Below are 21,839 nucleotides of genomic sequence, written 5' to 3'. Positions count from 1 at the left end.
AAATTGCTTTAAAATATTTCATGTCTCCAGCAAGCTTTCATATCCACAAGATATATTTCATCTAATTACTTTCAAACAGTAATGCTCATTAAATAATAAATACCACAATTCTGCAGTTTATTCAGCATAATCAAGCATAACCTCAACCAATTTATCAGTGAATACAGTATTAAAGTCTCAGAAAACACAAGCTGACCTCTGACTCACTGACTCCTCTTTTTATTGCCTGCTGTATGCGATGCTTCGGACCAGGAGAAAAAGTTGTAGCGTCACATTACCCTCACCTCCATCCTCATTTCCTCAGTGATGTGTGTGCTTCTCTCTAGAGCCACAGGCAAGGCCAGAAGTAGCTTCCCGGCATTCACATGACGAGAGCTATATGCATCATGCACTTCTATCTTTGGGATCCTCCACAATTCTGCAGCTTAAGGCTTAAACCCCAGGAAGACCTTTCATTGCAGGCACTACCCACACACTTTCAGTCAAAAGCAGCCTGTTTTTAAAAATGCAATATATGGTATAAGACCAGTGCTATACAATCGTAAAATTCACGGTAAATTCTAACTAGCTAAAACAACTGTTTTCCCTCTCTTGACAAGCCAGACTCTAGAGTTAATTGACTATAAATGGAAGTCTTTTCAAGACCTCCTTTGGTATAGCCTTTGCCACCCATAAACTGAATGTAGATTTGAAAGTGTCTTTGAACATTTGTATGATACAGATATTTCACTGTTCATTTTGTCACTGGGTTAAACAAAATGCCATAGACTGTATACAAATTATGGACACAGGCACTGTGGTAACACCCCAGTTTTACATTTTGTTACTGTGAACCAGGACAGATCTAATGGAGAACCCAAGGACAATGCATGTTCATATAACTCAGAAATCATACCTTGCTTTATTAGCTATTTCACTCGGAATGGGACCATAGTTTATAATATATACACCATGCTGTGTTAAATAAGATCTGAAAACAGCAAGTGACAAAGTAAACGCATTAGGAAATTGTTTACTGAGGCATTTGATTGAGGATGGCATTTGAATGAATGTTGAAATCTCTTCTTTTCACACTTTTCTGGCCAAGTGGCAAAGTATAGATTGGGTGAAATTTAAATGTTTAGCCATGCAGTATTTTTTTTATGAGGAAAAGGTTTTGTTTGGTATTCATATCACAAGATATGTTAAGGTCAAGGTCAAGGTCAAATTTATTTATATAGCACATTTCAAACAGCCGATGCTGCACAAAGTGCTTAACAATATAAAAATGGTATTAAAAAGCAACAATGTAATACAATAATAACAATAAAAACAATAATAGGACAATAAAAGAATTAAAACAATAACTAAACTAATTCAAATAAGACCAAAATGCTTGGGTCATAGTGTGTTAAAAGCCAGGGCATAGAAATGTGTCTTTAGTAATGATTTAAATTGCTCAAGTGTTTGTACAGATCTAATATTTAAGGGGAGACTATTCCAAAGTCTGCGACCTGCCACAGAGAAGGATCTATCACCACGGGATTTGAGATTAGTCCGTAGGATGGACAGCATTAGTTTTGAGCTAGACCTCGTGGTTTTTCCTGGAGCATAGGCAGAGAGGAGCTCAGACAGGTAAGGAGGGGCTCGGGCATTAAGTGACTTAAAAATAAAAAGTAAAAGTTTAAATTGGATCCTGTAGGAGACAGGAAGCCAGTGTAAAGAAGCTAAAACTGGGGTTATATGCTCTCTCCGTTTGGTACCAGTTAGCAGGCGAGCAGCTGCATTTTGAACAATCTGAAGACGATGGATGGAGGCCTGATCTAGACCATAATACAATGAATTGCAGTAGTCTCATCTGCAAGTAAGAAAAAGGTGAATAACACGCTCAAAGACGTTAGCCGGAAGGTATGGCTTTACCTTGGCTAGCTGTCTTAACTGAAAAAAACAGGACTGAACTACTGCACTCACCTGCTTATTCACTTTAAAAGAACCATCAATGTAGACACCGAGGTTTTTTACATGAGTTTTACAATACGAGGAAAGGGCGCCCAGAGTGCTGTCGATATGATTAAAGTTGCCAAAAATGACAACCTCAGTTTTATTTTCATTTATCTTTAAAAAATTTAATGACAACCAGCCTGCAAGACAGGAACATAACATGCTATATCAAGATTTTAATAAAGAGTTTACTTGTAAACTGTGTTTTATTTGCATGTAAAGACGTGTTTAGCCTCCTTTTTAATACAGCTAAACAAGTTTTATTGATCATTTTGAAGATTTAATTATCTACATTTTAAATTAGCGATGATGCTGATTATTGCAAAGATATTTCTCTAAAGTCATATTGCACCAGTAGCCACAAAATTTGGTCTACACAATTAATTTCAGGGCATTTAATGTTTCATATACAGCGTCATAAATATGGAACTACGGTCACTCTGTACCAAAAAGAAGCTCCCAAGATGTCCTAATGGGAGGAGCTGCATACATTAATGTAAAATTAAAAACTGCACTTACTGCTGAGTAGTCATGTAGTCATACCGCTGCTCCATTGAAAGTGTGCTGACATATTGCATCGGTGTGTGGTTCTCCAGCTGCACCACAGCACACAGAAAGGCACTCCAGAGGGTCATCAACATGGCCCAAAAAATCATTGGACATCCTCTTCCCTCCCTGAAGGACCTGTACAGCACTCGCTGTCTCAAGAGGGCACGCAGCATCCTACGGGACTGCACACACCCAGGACACCGGGTGTTTAAGCTGCTGCCGTCTGGCAGGAGGTTCAGGCTGCTGAGGTCCCGAACAAATAGACTCAAGGACAGCTTTTACAACAGGGCAATAGCCCTGATCAATGCAAATAGCTGACCTGACTGGATACCTCCCTGGACTTTTTTAGGGGGAGGTAACAATGTTTAAAACGATAACAATAATATTTATATTTATAACAAGGTGCAATAATAATTAATGTGCAATAATAACAGTGTGCAATACACATACACTTATTCTTCTTTTTTATACTAAGTTAATATACTGTGTTGTGTTGTTTGTTGCGTTGTGATGTGTCATCTCGTGTCGTGTTGTTTTATATGTAGTGCCGACGTAGGACAGTTTTTCCAATTTCATTGTACTACTGTACTATGTATGATTGTGCAATGACAATAAAGAGTTATCTTATCTTATCTTATGTGCAAGTGTTTGGGGTTACAGCATCAACTACTCTGATGGTATGTGCCCTCTTCCAAAATATGCTAATTTTGAAAGCCCGAGGTGCATGCTCCTTCTGTTTGACATTCAGTTAGCGCAGTATGTTAAAACATGAGACAGCAAAAATAGGGTCGTGGGTGATGTCTGTCTGGATGTTGTTTTTCTTACGACACCCCTTGCTAAATTTTTCATTTTAAATTTAGTTCAGTTTTTGTCAATAATTATGATCTTTATTATTTATGTAAATTCTGCATTTTAAAGGCTCAATGAGGGTCATATATTATTCTTCAAGCATCTTATGTTATTCTTCAAAGTTAATTTTTTCATCAAAGTGGGTTTTTTTTCCAATGTTGTATGAGAAACTGATGAAAGCCAGAATGCCCTCAGAGGGTCAAACATCTTCAAGGAAGGATGGTGTAATATGAAGTCCGTATAATGAAGTATTCACAACTTTAAGTGGACATAACTTAAACATTTGAAGGCTACAGATCATTTTGGTGCTTGCCTTGCTTTCACTTATATTGTCTGGTGTAAAAGCCTCTTTTGCAATAAAACTGTAAATTCCTGCCTGAATGAGAATTAATAATAAATTCTTCAGCATTTCTGTTGAAAAAAACAAACAAACATGCATGAGCACAAGTGCAGTTTTTTTTTCTTCTTTTTTTGGCTGTACCATGCAAAACTTCAAAGTAGTAACATGCTGACCAGATATCATTTGAACATGAACTGACAGAAGAGTGGAGAAGCAAAAAATACATCCATGATGGGCACGTTAGTCACATTCAAAGTGACTCATCAAATCCCTGCAAGCGATAAAGATGAGAATATAAATTTGCCCAGCTGAGGTAATCAAAACGTCATGTCTTTACTCAAAAACTTCTTCCTTGCTTCTGTCTGTGGAACCTTTGCTGGTTTTATCTCAGTAACCTGGCCCAATTGAATATATAATACAAAAAGGGTTTAGCTGTAACACTTTTTTATATTGTGGTAACAAATGATGGCATGGTGATTATTAATGTAGACTTAGTATTTGAAACTTGTTTCATAAACTATCTATGAACATCTGGATGGCTATTGTAAAGTAACAGATGTTAAACCTTGTAAACTATTAACAGGTTGTAAATGCTGTGTAGGGCACTTATAAACATCTGGGTGACTAGCGTACGGTTGAACGTGATGTTTACAGTAGTCACTTTACAGAAGTGAAAGCATGGGGGAAAAGCTATTATGCGAACAAAGATGGAGGAAGAAATGAATCTTATGTTTGGACAAACAGTGGGGTTGAAGTATTCCTCAATACATGAAATATCTGTCTGTGTGTGCTGTGTGTGCAGGAGCTGAGCAAACAAATTTGGCATACAGGTGCATCCTGGGCCCCTGAAGGTTCTCATCTATATTAGATATTACGATGTTACACATGTTGCCTAGCAACCACCTGCGAACAGACTAAAATGGTTTGCTTCTTTGCTCATACAACACCTCATTGTTTTTAATTAGGGCTGGGTATCGTCACTGACTTCTAGAATGGATTCTTTGCCGATTCACAAGGTCCTGAATTGATTCGATCCACGATTCGATTCAATTCGATTCGATTCGATTTGAATCGGAGAAATTTTGCCTCAGACAGTCAGAAATATTATAATTCTGCTGACTTATCAGTACATATCGATATTTTTTATATCTATAAAAAGAAAGCTGACACTTGTGAGACTTTATCAAAGGTGTGAGCATCACAGCAGATGTCTTTGTGTCAAAGTAACTGAGGATAAAACACAGAAAAACATGAAGGCAGTTTTCCTGGTCTGGGTTTTTATAGCAGATGACCTTAAAAATATTGTGCAGTCAAAAAGAAGTGAAGCAGAGCAAAGTTAAAGAGGTTTGATTAGAGACACTGCTAAGCATTTTGCAATTTTGCATAATTTGTTTACATTTGTTCAGTATTGAACAGCAGAAATGAGGCTTTATTGTCGGAAGTAAGTTAAAAAACAAACAAACAAACAAACAAACCAGCGGCTGGTGGGTAATAAGTAAGCGAATAATGCAAAAAACAGAGATTTTTAGTTGGGAAACTATTCCTGAGAGAGAGAAAGAGAGAGAGCTCTACATGAAGTGAGATTTTATCGTGGTGGAAGCACAACAGCAAAAGTAAGAGGAAATTCGTGACGATGTTTATGTGAAGCGAAATGTGAAGCATAGTTTGGATCTTCTTTGGCTGCTGGTTCAGTCAATATTGTTGTTTTTTGTTTTGTTTTGGGGGGTTTTTTGCCTGTCCCGTTTGGATCTTTAGCCGTCAGAATTGTTGTCTGAAGGCCAAGAAAGATGCCAAGCGGATTTATTTTACCAAGTGGATCATCATGGCCTTGCCATATTGATCCATTTGATTGACCTTTATTATAATTATGTATTTATTTTATTTTTCGTTTTTTAAAGACGGGACAGACATGATTGGGGGATAGGACAGGGAGAAAGAATGACAGAAAGAGAGGGAGAGAAAGAAAAATAGAGGGGGGAAGAGATGGTGAGAAAGGGGGGAAGAAAAAAAAGAAAAACAAACAAAACACCTGGATCACCTGTATGGAGATAAAAAAAACAGAAGAGACAACAAACAACAAAGAGCAACATAATAAAAACAACACCATCACAATAAACTAGCTAACAGTAGATATTACATGTTATTGTTGTTGTTGTTTTTTCTTTTTTTTTCTTTTTTAATTTCACCTGTTGAGAATGAAAAAAGAAAACAAGCAGAAGAAAACGAGAGCAATAGAATAAACAACATCACGATGATATATGGGAATATAACAGTAAATACTAAATATTAAACATTATTGTGCAGCACGTAAGATCGACAGCGCACAGTGTGCTTTGAGGTAGGAGCCAAAAAGGGTGTCGTTTGTGTGTGTGAGCACCTGTGTGTACACCTGTGAGCATGGACGCGCTTGTTTTTAAAAGGTTCCTTCATGTAATGATCTGCTAGAGCAGGGGTGTCAAACTCAAATAGACAGTAGGCCAAAATTCAAAACTGGAACAAAGTTGTGGGCTAACAGTAATATTTATTAAAAAAAAATTCTTCCTCCAGATATAAAAATGAATCTTTTCTTATGGACTCAAACAAGTTTTGCTGAAAAACTGAATATGGAACAAGCAAAGCTTAATACTAAACAATATATATATTAGCTGTATAATACCAGTAGGCCAGCCAAATTTGGCCCGCGGGCCAGAGTTTTGCAGTGACGTGCCCGTGAGCTCCGCCGGCAGCCAGCTGCGCCAGAGTGACCGAGCCCCAGGCCGAGAGGCCGAGGGCACCCCACCCCCGAAGTGGCCCGAGCGAGCCCCAGGCTCCAGGCCCCGACAAGCCGCCACCAAGGAGTGAGCCGGTGTGTCAGTCAATATTGTTTGGAAAGAGATAAAACCTGCAGCTTCAGAATCTAGCACAAAAAGGATGTAAACACAAAGCGCCCGCCGATGCTTCAAAATCAGTGAGCTGTCGGCTTTCAGCCCCGACGGCGTGTCCGTGTCCGCTTACGTGTACGTGCCGTCGGGTGAGAAAGGCGACATCTCACTGATTCGGATGCGTTGGGTCTGCGTTTTGTGTTTACGTCTTTGTGCAGAATCCGTGTACCTGCTTTCATTTACTGTTTTAGCTGTTTGGTGGTTGGAAGTTTAACCTGAGATTCTGGCGTTTCGGGCAAAATAAATTTATATTTAAAAATCGATTCAGGATTTTAATGAATCGATATCACATTATCCAAGCCAGAATCGATTTAAATCGATCATAAAAACCCACCCCTATTTTTAATCTGATCTATAGCTATAAAAGCTGGACTATCGTTTATCGTTTATTTATGTATATAGTACATTTAATTACAACAATAGTGTTGGCCAAAGTGCTGTATAAAGATAGAAATTACACAATAAAATGAAGTAACAAAATCAAATAGCATCAATATCAAATAGCAAATGCCAAATAACAGATAAATAAGTAAATAGGTACATAACTCTCATGCTGCGTTAGAAGCCAATGAGTAAAAATTTGTTTTGAGATTGGATTTAAAAAGGTAGGGGACAGCAGGGGCCTTTCTAGTGTGGAGAGGTAAATCATTCCACAATTTAGGCGCCGCGACTGCAAATGCACGATCACCTCTATGAACCAGCTTCAGCTTTGGTATCACAAGGAGCAAAAGATCACCTGATCTAAGAGCTCCAGGGGGCCAATGAGGCTGCAGTAATTCAGACAGATACTCTGAGGCCTGTCCATTCAGTGCTTTGTAAGTCACCAATAAAATTTTATACTTAATTCTAAAGCGGACAGAGAGCCAGTGGAGTAAGGCAAGCATATGTTTGTATCTCTTTGTTCAAGTCAAGAGATGAGCAGCAGCTTTCTGGACCAGCTGGAGCCGTGCTAAACAAGTCTGGTTAACGCCTGCATTTAAGAATGACAGTAGTCCAGTTGCGGTCGAATGAAAGGGTTAATTGCCTGTTCTAGGTTTTTAAAAGATAAAAATGATCTCACCTTGGATAAAAGTCTCAGTTTAAAAAAAGACCGCTGTACAACTGAGCTAATCTGTTTCTCAAAGGTGAACTTATTTTCAAATATAACCGCCAAATTTTTAGCATGCGATCTGACGAACAGTAATAATGGATTGCATTTATATAGCGCTTTTCGAGACCCTCAAAGCGCTTTACAATTCCACTATTCATTCACTCTCACATTCACACACTGGTGGAGGCAGCGACAGCTGTAGCCACAGCTGCCCTGGGGCAGACTGACAGAAGCGAGGCTGCCATATCGCACCATCGGCCCCTCTGGCCATCACCAGTAGGCGGTAGGTGAAGTGTCTTGCCCAAGGACACAAAGACCGAGACTGTCCGAGCCGGGGCTCGAACCGGCAACCTTCCGAAAAGACGAACCAACTCTTGAGCCACGATCGCCCTCTACTAAAATGCGCAGATCAAGATCTGAGGTACTAGAACTATATATGATATACCGTGCTGCCTAGCAACCACCTAGCAATGGGCTAACGGGCCAGTTTCCATCTTTATGCAAACATTGTATCATTTTAGTTTCACAAACAACAGCACAAACAAGCCAAACATTACTTTAGCATAGCCACATTCTATTAAAAAGATTCTGAAACAAAAAATTATTGATAGATTATAAAGTGATTAATTAGTATAATTAAAACTGATTGAATGTAATTTTAATAATTTTTAGAAAAAAATAACAATTTACTACTAAGTTTAATTGACTATAATTATTATTATTTACTTCAAAAATTATGCTTTATTGTTTCGCCCACAATGTAGAATTGTGAGCAATTCTACATAAATAAATTCTACATAAATACACTTCATGTGGTTTTTAGCGTGGTATGTCCAGGATTACTCCTTAATTAAAAAAAAACCCCTAGGTTTGGGTTTGCTTGTCAGTTGGGAAGGCTGAAAAGCTATTGAGCAGGGGCTAAAAGAAAGTTCGTCATCCAAAATATTCCTAAGAAATACATAAATTGTCAAGGTTGATCAGGAACTCCACTAACCTTTCATACAGTCAGAAGGCATTTTTGTGCGGTGAGGCAGGAGAAATCTTATTTTCTAAACCTTGGAGATATAAATTTCATACCATCTTTAATCATTCTGATATGCAATCTTCTCATAGTTTATTTAAGCACAAGTAAAGGGGAGATTACTTTCAAGTCAAAAGCTTTAAATTGAGCCAGTTCCAATTTCCATCCCAGCAAAATGTTTGGCATGCTCTTAAAAGCAGTGTTAGTCATTCTGTCATGGATCTTTTTAGTCATGCTGTTATATTCGTCGCATAGAAAAGTCCGATACACAAAGAACTCTGTCAAGAGAAGACACATTACATTTGTTTTATGGTTGATTTTTGTTTATTTGTTTTTTGTTGACATAACCTAAAAAACGGTCTCATACGTGACATCAAAATTTTTTTAAGACTGTCAAAAAATCTGGACGTTAGAGGCCACGTTCATTAGAACACAGATGAGAGTTTCTTTTCTTCCTTCTTTATGTCCTTTATATACAAAGGGCACTTTATTGATTGTTGACTTTGTGTCTAGATAATAGAGTTGAAAAATGTGCTATTTGTTTCTGAAAGCCTCAATGGGAATAACAGTTTTAAGTGTCTATACACAAAGAAACAAGCTACCAAAGTCAATGATGAGGTCTACTGACAAAACCCACAGTAGAAGGATTTTCTGCTTTGCTTTCACACAGATGATAATGGTTACTGCGGCACATGAGCTTCATTTATATTTAGACAATTAACTCTTCTGACAGTTTTCTTTTTGCTGCTTCCACATCTACCTTGGCCACAGCGTGTTGCAATAAAGAGAAATGATTATTCACAGAGGTAATGACCTATTACACACCACTGGCTTGAAGCCTTTCAGCTTTATTGAGAATTAAATAAAACATTTACAATAAAACGATTTTACATTTTACCGAACAGTCCTTGACTTTGTCCACCTTGTTACAGAAATTCACATATATGTGCCAACATTTATTTAACCCTGTTGCAATAGCATATGGTATATTGTTTTGATTGGTACAGAAAGAAGTGCTGAATGAATAAGCTTTGTGTGTGCTGAGTTTTACAGCACTGAGAAGGTGTGGATGACAACAGGGAAGGACAAACCACTGTCCCATCAGTACTGGAGGGAGCTCAGAAAGGTCAGTGGACTTCATTAATAAAACAGCGTATACGCACAAAATCTGCGTGTAAATCATGCATAGGCATGCTTCGCACACAAATCAGCGATTTATCAATATTTTCGTACCTAAATTTGTTTGTAAAGTACAAACAACACGAGGGTGTGTTGGTCTGCTTGATGGATGAAGTCCTCCTTGATATATGAGCAATGCCTATCTTTTGCAGCTCCTATATATTGACATTTCCACCCCCTTCTTGTCCAAAACAGGAGCACAGATTACCACTGGTACTGTTGTAGTTTTCATGTCCCACATCTTCTCCATTTCTCTTTCCTTCTATGTTCATATTTTGAGAGTTTTTCTATAACTTTCAGAGAGATTTCTTTCAGTGAGGACAGATGTCGATAAGCAGACAAGTCAGCTCTATTAGTCTTGATTTCTTTATCAGTTTGTATTGATATATCCCATAGTACAGCAGCCTCATCACTTTCAGTTACCATTGAGGGTATGTGTTCATAATAACATTTATCTGATATCTATTTTTTGTTCTTCTGGCATAGCTGGTGGTTGGCTTGTTTTCCATTATTTGTATCACTGGCATGTTGAGCTCCCTTTGAGCTCTATTCTGGATTTAGCAGCTTTGTAACGTAGTGGTAATGTTTTCTTAGTTCTTTCATGGTCTCTAGCTATCTTAAGGAGATTATCCTCTTTGTTTTTGAGGTATGTCCCAGCCAGTCATTGTTCTTATAATGATAATAATAATAATCATAATAATTTTTTTAGGGTTTTCCAAAACCCCGTTAGCCACAAAATGCTTAGAACTACACAGTAAAAAAATGGAGTGTCAATATTTCAGAGTAAACCTATTTTAACCTAGATAGAGTATTTACAACTCTAAGAGGAGTAAACCAGCTCTAACATCAGAGTTAAAAGTCAGTGTAAAGTTTGTTAGTCACACAGTGAAGACTTAACTCCACACAGTGTTGATTATTACCAGTCCGCAGGCGTGTGCGGCCTCAGAGCTCTAATGCGCAGGGAATTTTCTCCGAAGAGCTGCCACAGTCAGGTAAGTGAAGTTAACATTCCCAGACTGGTAACATTGTTTAAAAAGGTATTTTTAAACTAAATAGCTCTTTATAGTTTCACTGATGTCGAGTGAGGACATGTTAGCAGCATTTACCCATAGGTTTAATGGCATTCCAGTAGCTACATGCTAGCAGTTGCTAAAAGTTCAGATGTTCGTTATCTTCTCACTGCGTTAATATGAACCTAAAACATTTTAACTATGTATTTCTTCTAAATGCTGTCTAAATAATATCATTGTCACATGTCAAATCGCACAGTTTGAACAACTAAATTACCGTTTATTAGTAAGCTAATAATCGCTAATTAGCTTACGTAAGCGAACATACTTTCAGAAAAAGTGGGTAACATTACCATAAAGTTAACTTTACTGGTTTATATTATTTTAAGCAAATACCAAAGGCATACACTACTTTAGAGTTTTGCTCATTATTTAGTAAGAAATATGTATTTTGTGTAAATTAACTGATAGCAATGTTAATGGCATGTTAAGTAATATTAAGTAATGTTTCTATTTTATAGAAAGGTTTAAGACTACGCAAAAACCAAATCTCTGAGAGATGCAACCAGAAGACGGATGAGAAACATACTTGAGGCTGAGATGACAGAATAACATGGGTAAGAATCAAAAATGTAAGATATAAAGAAACATTTTAAACATTGTATTATTTTTAATTGTGATGTTTAATGCCAATTATTGAATTTATACATTAGGACATCTCCCCCTAAAAGCGTAAGAGTGATGTATGCGCAGGGCATTGTTGCTCTGTCTCCATATCTGGAAGACCCATATTCACAACATGGATATGTAAGTAAAGGGAACTTTTCAACATTAAATACATAATTGCCCTCAGAAATGTTGATAACATAGTCCTTCTTCGTTTATTTAATTACATAGAAACATTACTACGATCCAGAGAGCAGTTCAGGATACATTGCATGGCGGTTGAAGACCATTGAAAGAAAAGCTGTGGAGGAAAGAAGCGTCTCAGTTTGCAAATCTCCCAAAAGTAAGTTCACTTATCATTTAAATGATACTGATGTAATTTGTAGGCAGGATTCAATCAAACACTTCTCTATGTTCGGTATTTTTGCATTACAGATAGAACAAGATTTCCGACTCCTGTTTTGTGAGGTCACTGGGAGCAAATTCTTGGAGAGGTGGCTCACCAATCTCAAAGCAAAGGTTGTAAAGGAAAGTCATAGACTTGTCCCCACCTCAGAGTTCTTGGAGTTAATGTGCAATGCTGAGTCAGGTACTGAAGTTGAGAATGGTATGATTGTGACTGTTTTTATTTGCCATTGTTGGTTATATAGGTAATTCTGTCAATTCAATGTATTTTTGGAATAATTCTTTGTTTATTCGTCTGTAGGCTGGGACAGTGACTTGTCTACTATCTTGCTGCTGCTACATCTGCTACCACCATCTGCACAAGGGCGAAAGAGACCAGGAAAGATGTCTGCATCTCAAGCTGTCAATAACCTCATCAAATTCCCAAAGGTATGTTGTTTAAAATATACTTTCCATCACCTCTATTTTCATGGACAGTGAGTTGAGCTAATCTACTGTCAGAGGATAGTCACTTAATACTGTTGTTTAATGTGTTGTTGTAGGCTGGAACCAGTGTACAGCAGCATCTGACTTACCCGAAGCAGTCAGCCCTACCTTCTTATTCAGGGATCCACAAGAAGCAGCATTCACACCTTCATTGTGATTGAGAAGCATGCACTTCCATGTAAAGCGACAGGTTCAGTAGGAGCCCTTGATGAACTCTTTAGGGCCCACTATGTCTTATTATGGCCCAACTTTTTTACTTTTCTGCAAACAACTACGACATTGGGGAAATGTCATATTGCTTTCTCTAGTGAGCATCATAGAACTGTGAATTGTAAAGGTTTGTTACGTTAATTAAATGACATTGAAATGAGAAACATAATAAATGCTGTTACTTTAACCTGTATATTTGTTGTTATTTCCATAATGTAGGATAGATCACAGTTATTTAGTAATATAGCATCATAAGATGAATATGAAAAAAATCACACTACAGAGAAATAAAAATGATATATTATTACACATCAGAGTGCTATTATTAAACTAAATTTTGAGTAAAAATAGCTCTATAAAGTGTAATCAAATTTCTCTGAACAGTGTGAATAACCCTCAGTGTTAAATATTTTTACACATTTTGTTGTTAATTTTGACACTAAATTGAGTACAATTAACACTGAAAAGTTAACACTGGCCATAGAGTAAATTTAACTCTAATTTTAAGTGGGACCAAATGTTATCTGAAGCAGAGTTAAAATCAACTCTGTAAGTGTAAAATTGACACTTGGTTTTTTACTGTGTACACATTTTTTACAGCTACACAAAAAAAGATAAATATAAATGCATTTAAAGAAAACAAAATACTAAATCAAAGGATGTAAGTTTTAATTTAAACATATTCTTGTATTCATTATCTCATCTTAAATTATCTCCCATCCATACATTTTCCTGTACTTATCCATTTCAGGGTCACAGGTTAGAGTGTGTGTGTGTGTGTGTGTGTGTGTGTGTGTGTGTGTGTGTGTGTGTGTGTGTGTGTGTGTGTGTGTCTTTGGACTGTGGGAGGACGCAAACCCACACAGAGACGAGGAGAATTTGCAAGCTCCACAAAGAAAAGCACAGGCCTTCGATAGTTTAAACACCGTTATCTTATCTTTTGTTAACAATTACTTCCATCATCACTGAATATCATCACTTACAGTCACATTTCTTGGTACTTTCCCACGGATGCTGTTTTTTTGTTGTTGTTGTTGTTTTCTTTTGTTTTTTACGCTGCAGTGATCATTTCAGGCTGACAGACCACATGCTCTGTGTCCTCCACCTTTTTCTTATTTTTCCTCTAGTCTGTTAGTCTTTTTTATATTTGGACTTTCATGTCTGCAACCTTTGTTTTTTTACTTAATCCACAGTGAGTGTCTCATGGGAAATGATATGCTCGTCTTTTTTGTTTTGTTTGCTTTGTTTTCTTTTACCATCTTACTTCCACTTACAAAGCATTTCAAGACTTTGCCCCTTTTCTTACTCAACATAGGACAGAGGTTCTGGTTCATGCCCTGGTCACCTTTTGCATGGATGATAGTAATTCTACTCTCTCTGGTGTCTGCAAAAAAAACCCATCTTAATCTGCTCCAAATTAGACAGAACTCTGCAGCAAGGATCACATCCACACCAAGTTCACAGATCATACTACTGGTCATCCAGCTTTATTAGCTCCCCATTCTCCAGTGAATCCAATACACAGTTCTGTTTGTCACTTTCAAAGCTCTCCACAACTTGGACCCCTCTTATCTATCAAATTTCCATCATCCTCACACCCTTTCCCGTGCTCCCGTGCCCCAGTCGTTCGCCTGACTGGCCCTTGTTTCAGGCTTGAGACCATGGTTGCCACAACCATCATCTATTCCACCTTCATCAGCCAGGCACTCTGTTACACAGTTGCATCTCAGCGCAACACCCACCTGTTCACATCTGCATATCAACTATAACCCTCATGTTTCAATCATTATTCCTGGATTTTAGAGCTTTCTAGCTTTTGTGTTATTAATGTTGATTTTGTTGTTAATTCTGTGTTGTAATGTGACGTAAGGTGAAAGGTGCCAAAAAATAACATTTATTTATTTATTTGTAATTTCTTGGATACATTTCTTAAAACCTTTCACCCTTTTCTTAAATCCTGAAACACAACCAACCAGCCAACTTGTAAAACTATATTTCTTTTAAATACCCTCTGACAGTGTGCTCAAATTCCCATGTTTTCAGATCACACACATAACTAACTCGAATAACATTTGAGCATTTATTATACACGACATCAGAAAATGTCAAGGACATCTAAGTCAAGTCCTCTTTGATTGTTTTGCAAGTCTCCAAAAATACAAACACACTTTACATTTCATCCACTTCTCAGTACCAGCTTCTTTTAGTAAACCGCATCCACATCATTCAAGACTTAAGATTCTGGATCCCTAGTTTGTGAGTAGTAATTAGTGATTACTTTGTGATATGCTCTTTAAAAACATCGAGTTTTTTTATTTCAGTTTGATACTTGTAAAATTGTGACGTGATGTCTAATTTTCCCCTACTTCACAAACAGTCCTTCCAAAAACTTTCTTGAAATGAATTCCAAGAGTCACATTTTTTCACAATTGCTAAGACGTATTTTTCAAAAGATTCCTCCCTTTTCTCAAAACTGGAAACACAAAAGCCATTTTTCAGACTACATTCACAAAACCTTCTGGCAAAACCACTCACATCAAAACAGTTTTATCTGTGCTCAAAACCACACAATGTTTTCAGAACATGCACATACGCACGCACACATACACACAGCCCGTATAAATAATGACACTACTGAGCATTCATTATATACTACATCAAAAAACAGGGGGTATGCAGCTCACAAAAAGAAAATCAATGTAACATTCCTGCAATTCAGTCAAAAATTCAGTGATTATGGTGACTATCTGCTGAGATTAGGTTACATTCTTTATCTCTTATTATCCTGCTTCCCATATTCCCATGTATACTATTCCAGTGTACTACGATTTACTCACAAAAGTGGCCACTTTCTTATTTATCAATGACAAGTAAATCAGAGAATGTGGCAAAGCCTATACACCTTGATTAGGTATATACAGCGTAAACATTTTTTGATCTATATTGTCCAGTACATTAAGTGTATTTTAAAATGTGTTTATAGTTTTGCAGAATAACTAAATGGGAGACTATGCAAAGGCTTTGACACAAGAGTGAGTGATTCAATGGTTCACTGGTTCAGAGCACCAAGCGTTCAGGATTTTGTATTTTAGAAATTTAGAGAAAATGTTATGCCCTCTGGTAGCTTAGCTTACTAACTTTAGTTAAGCTTGACAAAAGTGTGACTTTTTATTCTGCCACTGGCACCTTATGGTCACAGGTAGCCACATAACTGGATAGTTCAAAATCTTATCAAATACCAAATAGTGTCAGAATTACACAAATTATTTATACAAACTGCACCAATTGCAAAGATATGAACTGAAGGATATCGTATCTTATGCAGGTATAAATTCCAGCCAATTCACCAAAGGTTTATTGACATAGTATGTAGCTGTGCTGCTGCCTGGTGTGGTTAAAAACAACAGTGATTCAGGCAATAAGCAAAACACAGTTGTGCTGTATTTGGAAAAGCAGGAAAAAAGAGCTGAAGGTCACTTTAAATGCGCTGCATAGCTTTTTTATGTATATAAAATATTGATCATAGTCCCTTATCCTTGAAGATAAAACCGTTAACAATGCATCAGCAATGCCAGCAATAGTCAAAACAGACAGCAGAGAAGTACCACCAACACACATGAAAAAAAGAAAACACTGCAAATCCTCCTAACATTTCAACAAATGTTAAATACATCATTAAAGCCAACAGAAGCCTGTGCTCCCAGCAAATCAATATTAGCCCCTACAGCATAATGAGGGCAGTAACAGGTTGACTGTTGAATGCAAGATAATTAGGCTTTCAGTTGTTTCTTAAAAGAATATACAGCGTTGCTGTTCACATTTCTTCAGGCAGGTGGCTTCAGTGTTTAAAGACCCTGGATGAAAAATGCTTTTTGTGCTTTGTCTAGGCTGTGAAAGAGTTTTCTCTTTGGGCTTTCTCTAACATTAATGAAGATTGGAAGTTGAAGTCGCCCTCACGGGAGCTATAGACAGTCCATTTATTGCGTGAGAATAAACTGTTAAAGCATATCTCGGCTCATTTCTATAAAGACCTGTCTACTCGCTGAGCCTTTGATGGGCAGATGAAGAAAACTAAACAACTGGAGCTTCCTGGTGGATATTTGAAAATGAAATTCAAAGTCCAAGTGATTGACAGTGTGTGGGATACCTTGTATTTTCTCAAATCAAATTAAACTGGGGAGGAATAACTGTACACACTGGTATTAGGTTAGATTTACATAAGCGCTCCATTAGTAGTCAAGTATTGTAACTTCGCAGCTATGTGTTATATAGATAATTAGAGCTGGTTGTGAAGTGTGCTTTCTATTCTCAAATTTGAGATGGAACGATACGGCTGCATTTCAAATTGACACTTGGGGTGGAACTAATATTTACTCAAGCATATGTACAGTACAGTTTACAGTGTTCTCACCCACCCTTCCACTCAGCAGCCCACCACCCTGTGAATAACATGATGCACAGTGGCACATATGCACACCCTGTCATACAGTTCGCAGTCATTTGGAAAATTGGCAAGGGGACTTTATCTAAATGACACTGCAAGACTGAATATTCCAGTGCAATCTCTCAGTAAGAGGATCTGATATAAATTGTTTGGACTCTCAGTGCCCTGCTTCACACCTTGCTTTGGGCTTTTATTTGGCTGCCTGGAGCAAGGAATATGCGGTGTAGTTTGGTTTGTTTGTTTTTTCTCTAACTTGTACTCACCATGCATGCGTTTTTGGGTATAGTTTACACAGAAGTTCATTTGTGTCTTGTTTGTGCATTCATGTGGCGTGTGTGGGCTTTCATGTGTAAGCATATCTATATCTGCCTGCATGCATGGTGCTTCATTTTGGCATCTATGGGCCATACATGCGTGACCAATCAGCTCACAATCACCTGCGGTTAAGTGGAAAGTATACAGTGTTCCAACCAACCCAACTGTAAACAAGAGAAGAGAAGAGAAGAGGAAATACCGGTTGATACCAGACTGCTCTCTTCCATTCCAACCAGAAAGGTGTACGGTTCATAGCAGAGGCTTTCATTTGGTCATTAGTCTCTATCAGCTCCCGTCTGTTAGTGTTAGTATGTGTCAGAGAGCTATCTTTCTCACTCTCCAAGGTTTGATGATGGAGAGGTAATTTCAGCTTTATGGCGGTGTGACTCTAATGATGAGGAAGCCATAGCTGAAAGCATGCAAAGGCAGTGAGAAGTGCTTTCTGTCTTTCCCCACATGTATATACAAAAAGACACATCTGAGCTTTTTATGTGTACATAGGAAGTATGTATGTGTGGATACAAACGGGAAAGGTTCCAACTTGTACTGCTGTCCCCATCACTGAATAGGCTTTTAATGGAGAGTAATGAAGAGCACTTTTGCGGCAGATGTGCCCTCCCTGCAACAGCGTTTTACCCCGAGACTTTAAAAACTGACCCGAGTGAGACGTCAGCAGGCACCAGTCTCTCCTTGCTTGGTACGTGTTGCAGGAATTTGAACAGGCTGTTGACCAAGTTTGCCTCGAGCACCTCGCTGCACCCAAGCAAGTAAGAGTAAGTATCATTTCAGCATAGCACCTAGAGTCACATTAAATGACAAAAGCCCTAGCAGTGTTGGCCAGGCCCAAAATCTGTTACAGGGCCATCTTCTTCACTGGAGTGTGAAATTATTTTAGCTCTTTCCTCATTATAGGATTTTAAAATGCATTATAGTTAGGGCCTTTATGGTGTGCCGCAGCATTAATTCAATTTGCCCCATTCACGCTTTCTTATTATCACTCTCAGTTCAAGCTACAGGGGGAGGAAGCTGCTGAGCAGTGCTCCCCAGCCTTATCTATAAAGGATATAAACTACACTACCCAGCTCAATCAGAGCCAGCCTGGACTGTTCCATCCATTTTTCCTCTGACTCCCCTCTCCCTCGTTCTGGATGCTTCTTTCTGTGGTGACCTCCATCTTTCTTTCGATCGTCTATCCCTCTCTCCATTTCCTTCTGAGTTGGTGATTGATGGGGGTGGTCCAAGGAGCACTTTCGATATCTTTCCATAGACACACTCGTGTAGGCAAACCAACAAACACACAGCCTGTGCACGAGCTCAGATGCTACACACATGAATACAAACGCAAAACCAGGGCCAGGCAGAAGCAACAGAGGCAGCCGCACAGGTTTAATGGGAAAACAAGCCACAGTGTATGGGTGAGACAGCATTAATCTATCACTGAAACCAGAACTGGACTGTGTTTGTTTAGCACACCATAGAAGGAGGCATTCCGGGAACACCCCATCACTATCTGTTATGTGCAAAAGTACAATAATGTATTGAGCACAGCAAATGTGTTCCTGCGGAAGTACAGCAGATTAGTATGGAGCAGCTGCGTGAAGCGGGACTTGAGCTCTGACAGTGCTCCTCCACACTTGCATGAATGCACTTCGATTAAACACACACAGACATGTTTTGTCCATGTGTGTTTAGACAAAGATGCACAGTAACATGCTATACACTATACTAGTCCACATGCATTAAACTGTAACTCAGCATGCGATTGCAGGCGGGCTTACTGGCAATGGGGGAAGAGGAAGAGAGGATAAACTCCTCATTTAGATATCTAATCCCGTGAGCAGTCTGTCCTGTGTGGACCATCATCTCCCGTCATTAGCAGCAGGCCAGCAAGATTAAAAAAGATCAATGTTTATCACCCACTGTGTGCGAGGAAATCCAAGTCTTAAACCTCCCCATGTCATCACAATTAATCACAATATCTGCTATCACAGCTATGTTAACAACAGAAATTCATGATTATAGTAAATTCATAATCAACCTTAATGCCCCAAATCTGTGATAATGTTCACGCGCTCACAGTGGATGAGCTCATACTAACATTATTAAAAGTAGTAACACTCCATCAGTTGGATTTAGTGTAAATATAGGGTGATCTTGCACTCAATCCAAATATTAAGACAAGCTGAGTGACTCATTTGTAACTTTGAACGCACAATTATTCACGGGGCGGACTGAACATTTATGGTAAGATCCTCAATTTAGTGTTTGACAAACGCAGCCATTTCTCAGTTAGAGATATCCATCAAAACTAACTTATCGCACATTCACACAATTAATTATTGAAATTACTCGATTAAATGGCAGCTGCAGTGTCAGGGCAGAAAGGGCAGAAGTAATTATGAGTCGATAACTTGTGAAAAATGACATGCAAAACTGTGGACAGAGCCTAGGCAACAGAGTTCTTGCAGAATAAGAAAGCTGAAAGCAAAACTGAAAGGATCCCTTTCCCTGCCATTTTCTTTATTTAATTTTCAACAAAAGCGGGTTTAAGAGCTGCAGGAAACTTAATTCTAATTCTTGATCCTTAATGCGTGGCAGTGGTGCATGCTTCCCTGTTTCCACAGCAAGGCTGGCACTACTTATGACACCGTAACATCCCTATCCCATCCTTCTCAGCACATCATAAGACTGTGGAGACCATATGGTCTGATTAGTCGACAGAATTAAGCTCTACACTGTCGAGGCAGCGAGAAAGATAGATGAGGAGAAAAAAAAAGCCTTGCACGTTCAGTGGTTCCGCTGAGAACAGACACAAATTTGTAGCTGGAACACATTTAGAGAAATAAAAACGCATGCTCCACAAGCACATGCCTGAGCCAAGATTGGAACAGATAAAGCAGAAATGTCCAAGTACAGAAAGGAGGAACATAACAGAAGCATACAACAGACAGATCAGGAAACAATCAGAACAAATACTGTCTTTTGTGTGTCACCCACAATCTTAAGATCCTTTGTCTGCATATCATTCTTCATCTCTGCAACTGTCTCAAACTCTAATTTTAAACATCCATATAGCAATGTAGCATGTAGCTGCTCTCCCCCCTCGATGCCCATCAGCCCTGAGAGGCACTACATTATCTCCACATCTAAGACACCTGCTCCTGCAATCAGTTGGACTCTCTCTCTCTCTCTCTCTGTTTTTCTGCAATGGATTAAATAACCGAACCATGAGATGGACATCATCTTCAAACACATCTTCTAATCTGGGCCTCAATTCCCTAGTCTTCTCTATAGTCTTTTTGATCGCCAGTGAGACGAAACTTTTGCAACCCTTTTTCTTCACTCTACCATCTCATTTTGGATGGCACTGATTTTCATCTTCTTAACAAAAGGATGTGAAAATTGGTGCCACGCAATTACTACAATTTCTGCAATTTGCCCGCTTTGCTCCAAAGCAAAGTTCACGGCATGTCAAAACATCTCAGTAGGAAACTTGGCCAGCCATGTGATCTTTTGCACAGCATTAAGAAATCTCCTTGTTCACAGTTCACCCGGCAGAGATTTCAAAGTTGTCCATGTCCTGTGTGTTTTTCAGTGCCTTCTTGAGCCACCGAATGCAGGGCTGCAACCATTGTTATGCTCAGTTAATTGGACCTTTGGGTACAAAAGGTTGAAAAATTCAAGACCAAATAGATAAATAAACACGAGCACTGAATTCCCACGACATATCCCAGCGCTAGCTCCAATTTTCCTTTGCTCATTCTAGCCTATAGGCAGGCTTGTCTGAAAGGCTGATTCATTAGAGTGCTTCAGGACAGTTCTATCAGCCCTTCGACTCAATCACACACCTACCTCTCTGCCAGTTTGTAAACTATCAGCAACAGTCTGTCACAGCCTGTTCGGCGACATATAAATTGTTGTTTAAAGTGATGTTTTGTGACTGTGAGCAAAACTGCTCCTAGTTAATCAATACCACAAAATCAATTCAGCTCTCTGGGGAAATGTCACAGAGAGACTACCCAGCATGCAAAGGTGGGGCAAAAACAAAAGTTTTAGATGGATGGAGGAAGTGGCAGATGAGGCAGCGAGCCAATGAGCTAAAGCATAACCGGTTCATTACAAATCATTCCGCATTAAGGGAAACAAGGCAAACACAATAGCAGATGATTAAATTATGTCAACAAAACCCCCAAACTCACACCTTTGTTTCCCGCTAAGCTGGTGTCAGAGCATCATGGATTAGATTTATTAAAACAAAAGCTTCTCCACTGGTGATAAGCTTCTTGTTCAATGTGTGAGCTGTGCTCATTTATCACACAGGTAGACATCGGGCTGCACAGAGGAATACTGAGAATCTGTGCTATTGGAGGTCAG

General features: G+C 38.6%; 2 protein-coding genes across 6 annotated transcripts in view; one reads left to right on the top strand and one right to left on the bottom strand.

Moving 5' to 3' along the window:
- The window catches only part of LOC309711239 (neural-cadherin-like), a 104,573-nt gene that overhangs the window by 70,187 nt on the left and 12,547 nt on the right, over positions 1–21,839 (bottom strand). Inside the window, exon 1 of one of the 3 annotated variants that reach the window (XM_082541407.1) lies at positions 2,500–2,863. The exons of the other annotated variants lie outside the window; for them this stretch is intronic. The gene's annotated coding sequence lies outside the window, so the exon portion shown is untranslated. Of the gene's footprint in view, positions 1–2,499; positions 2,864–21,839 lie in introns of those variants that run through there. 3 annotated transcript variants of the gene reach the window in all.
- LOC309711240 (uncharacterized protein) lies at positions 8,537–12,869 on the top strand. Of its 3 annotated transcripts, XM_082541408.1 has the most exons (7): positions 8,537–10,575; positions 10,853–10,921; positions 11,461–11,556; positions 11,653–11,746; positions 11,837–11,948; positions 12,312–12,439; positions 12,553–12,869. In XM_082541408.1, the coding sequence occupies exons 4-7, from the start codon at positions 11,681–11,683 to the stop codon at positions 12,655–12,657; spliced, it is 411 nt and encodes a 136-aa protein (XP_082397534.1). In that variant the 5' UTR covers positions 8,537–10,575; positions 10,853–10,921; positions 11,461–11,556; positions 11,653–11,680; the 3' UTR covers positions 12,658–12,869. The 3 variants fall into 3 exon arrangements, 1 of the variants encoding a protein (XP_082397534.1); XR_014277913.1 differs by adding an exon at positions 12,041–12,194 and having other exon boundaries at positions 8,537–10,921; positions 12,312–12,869; XR_014277914.1 differs by having other exon boundaries at positions 8,537–10,921; positions 12,041–12,869.

Source organism: Aulonocara stuartgranti, assembly GCF_965226115.1.
Source record: "Aulonocara stuartgranti genome assembly, chromosome: 7".
NCBI lineage: Eukaryota > Metazoa > Chordata > Actinopteri > Cichliformes > Cichlidae > Aulonocara > Aulonocara stuartgranti.
The sequence above is the reverse complement of the archived record's forward strand: the minus strand, read 5'-3'. Positions and strand labels throughout refer to the sequence as shown.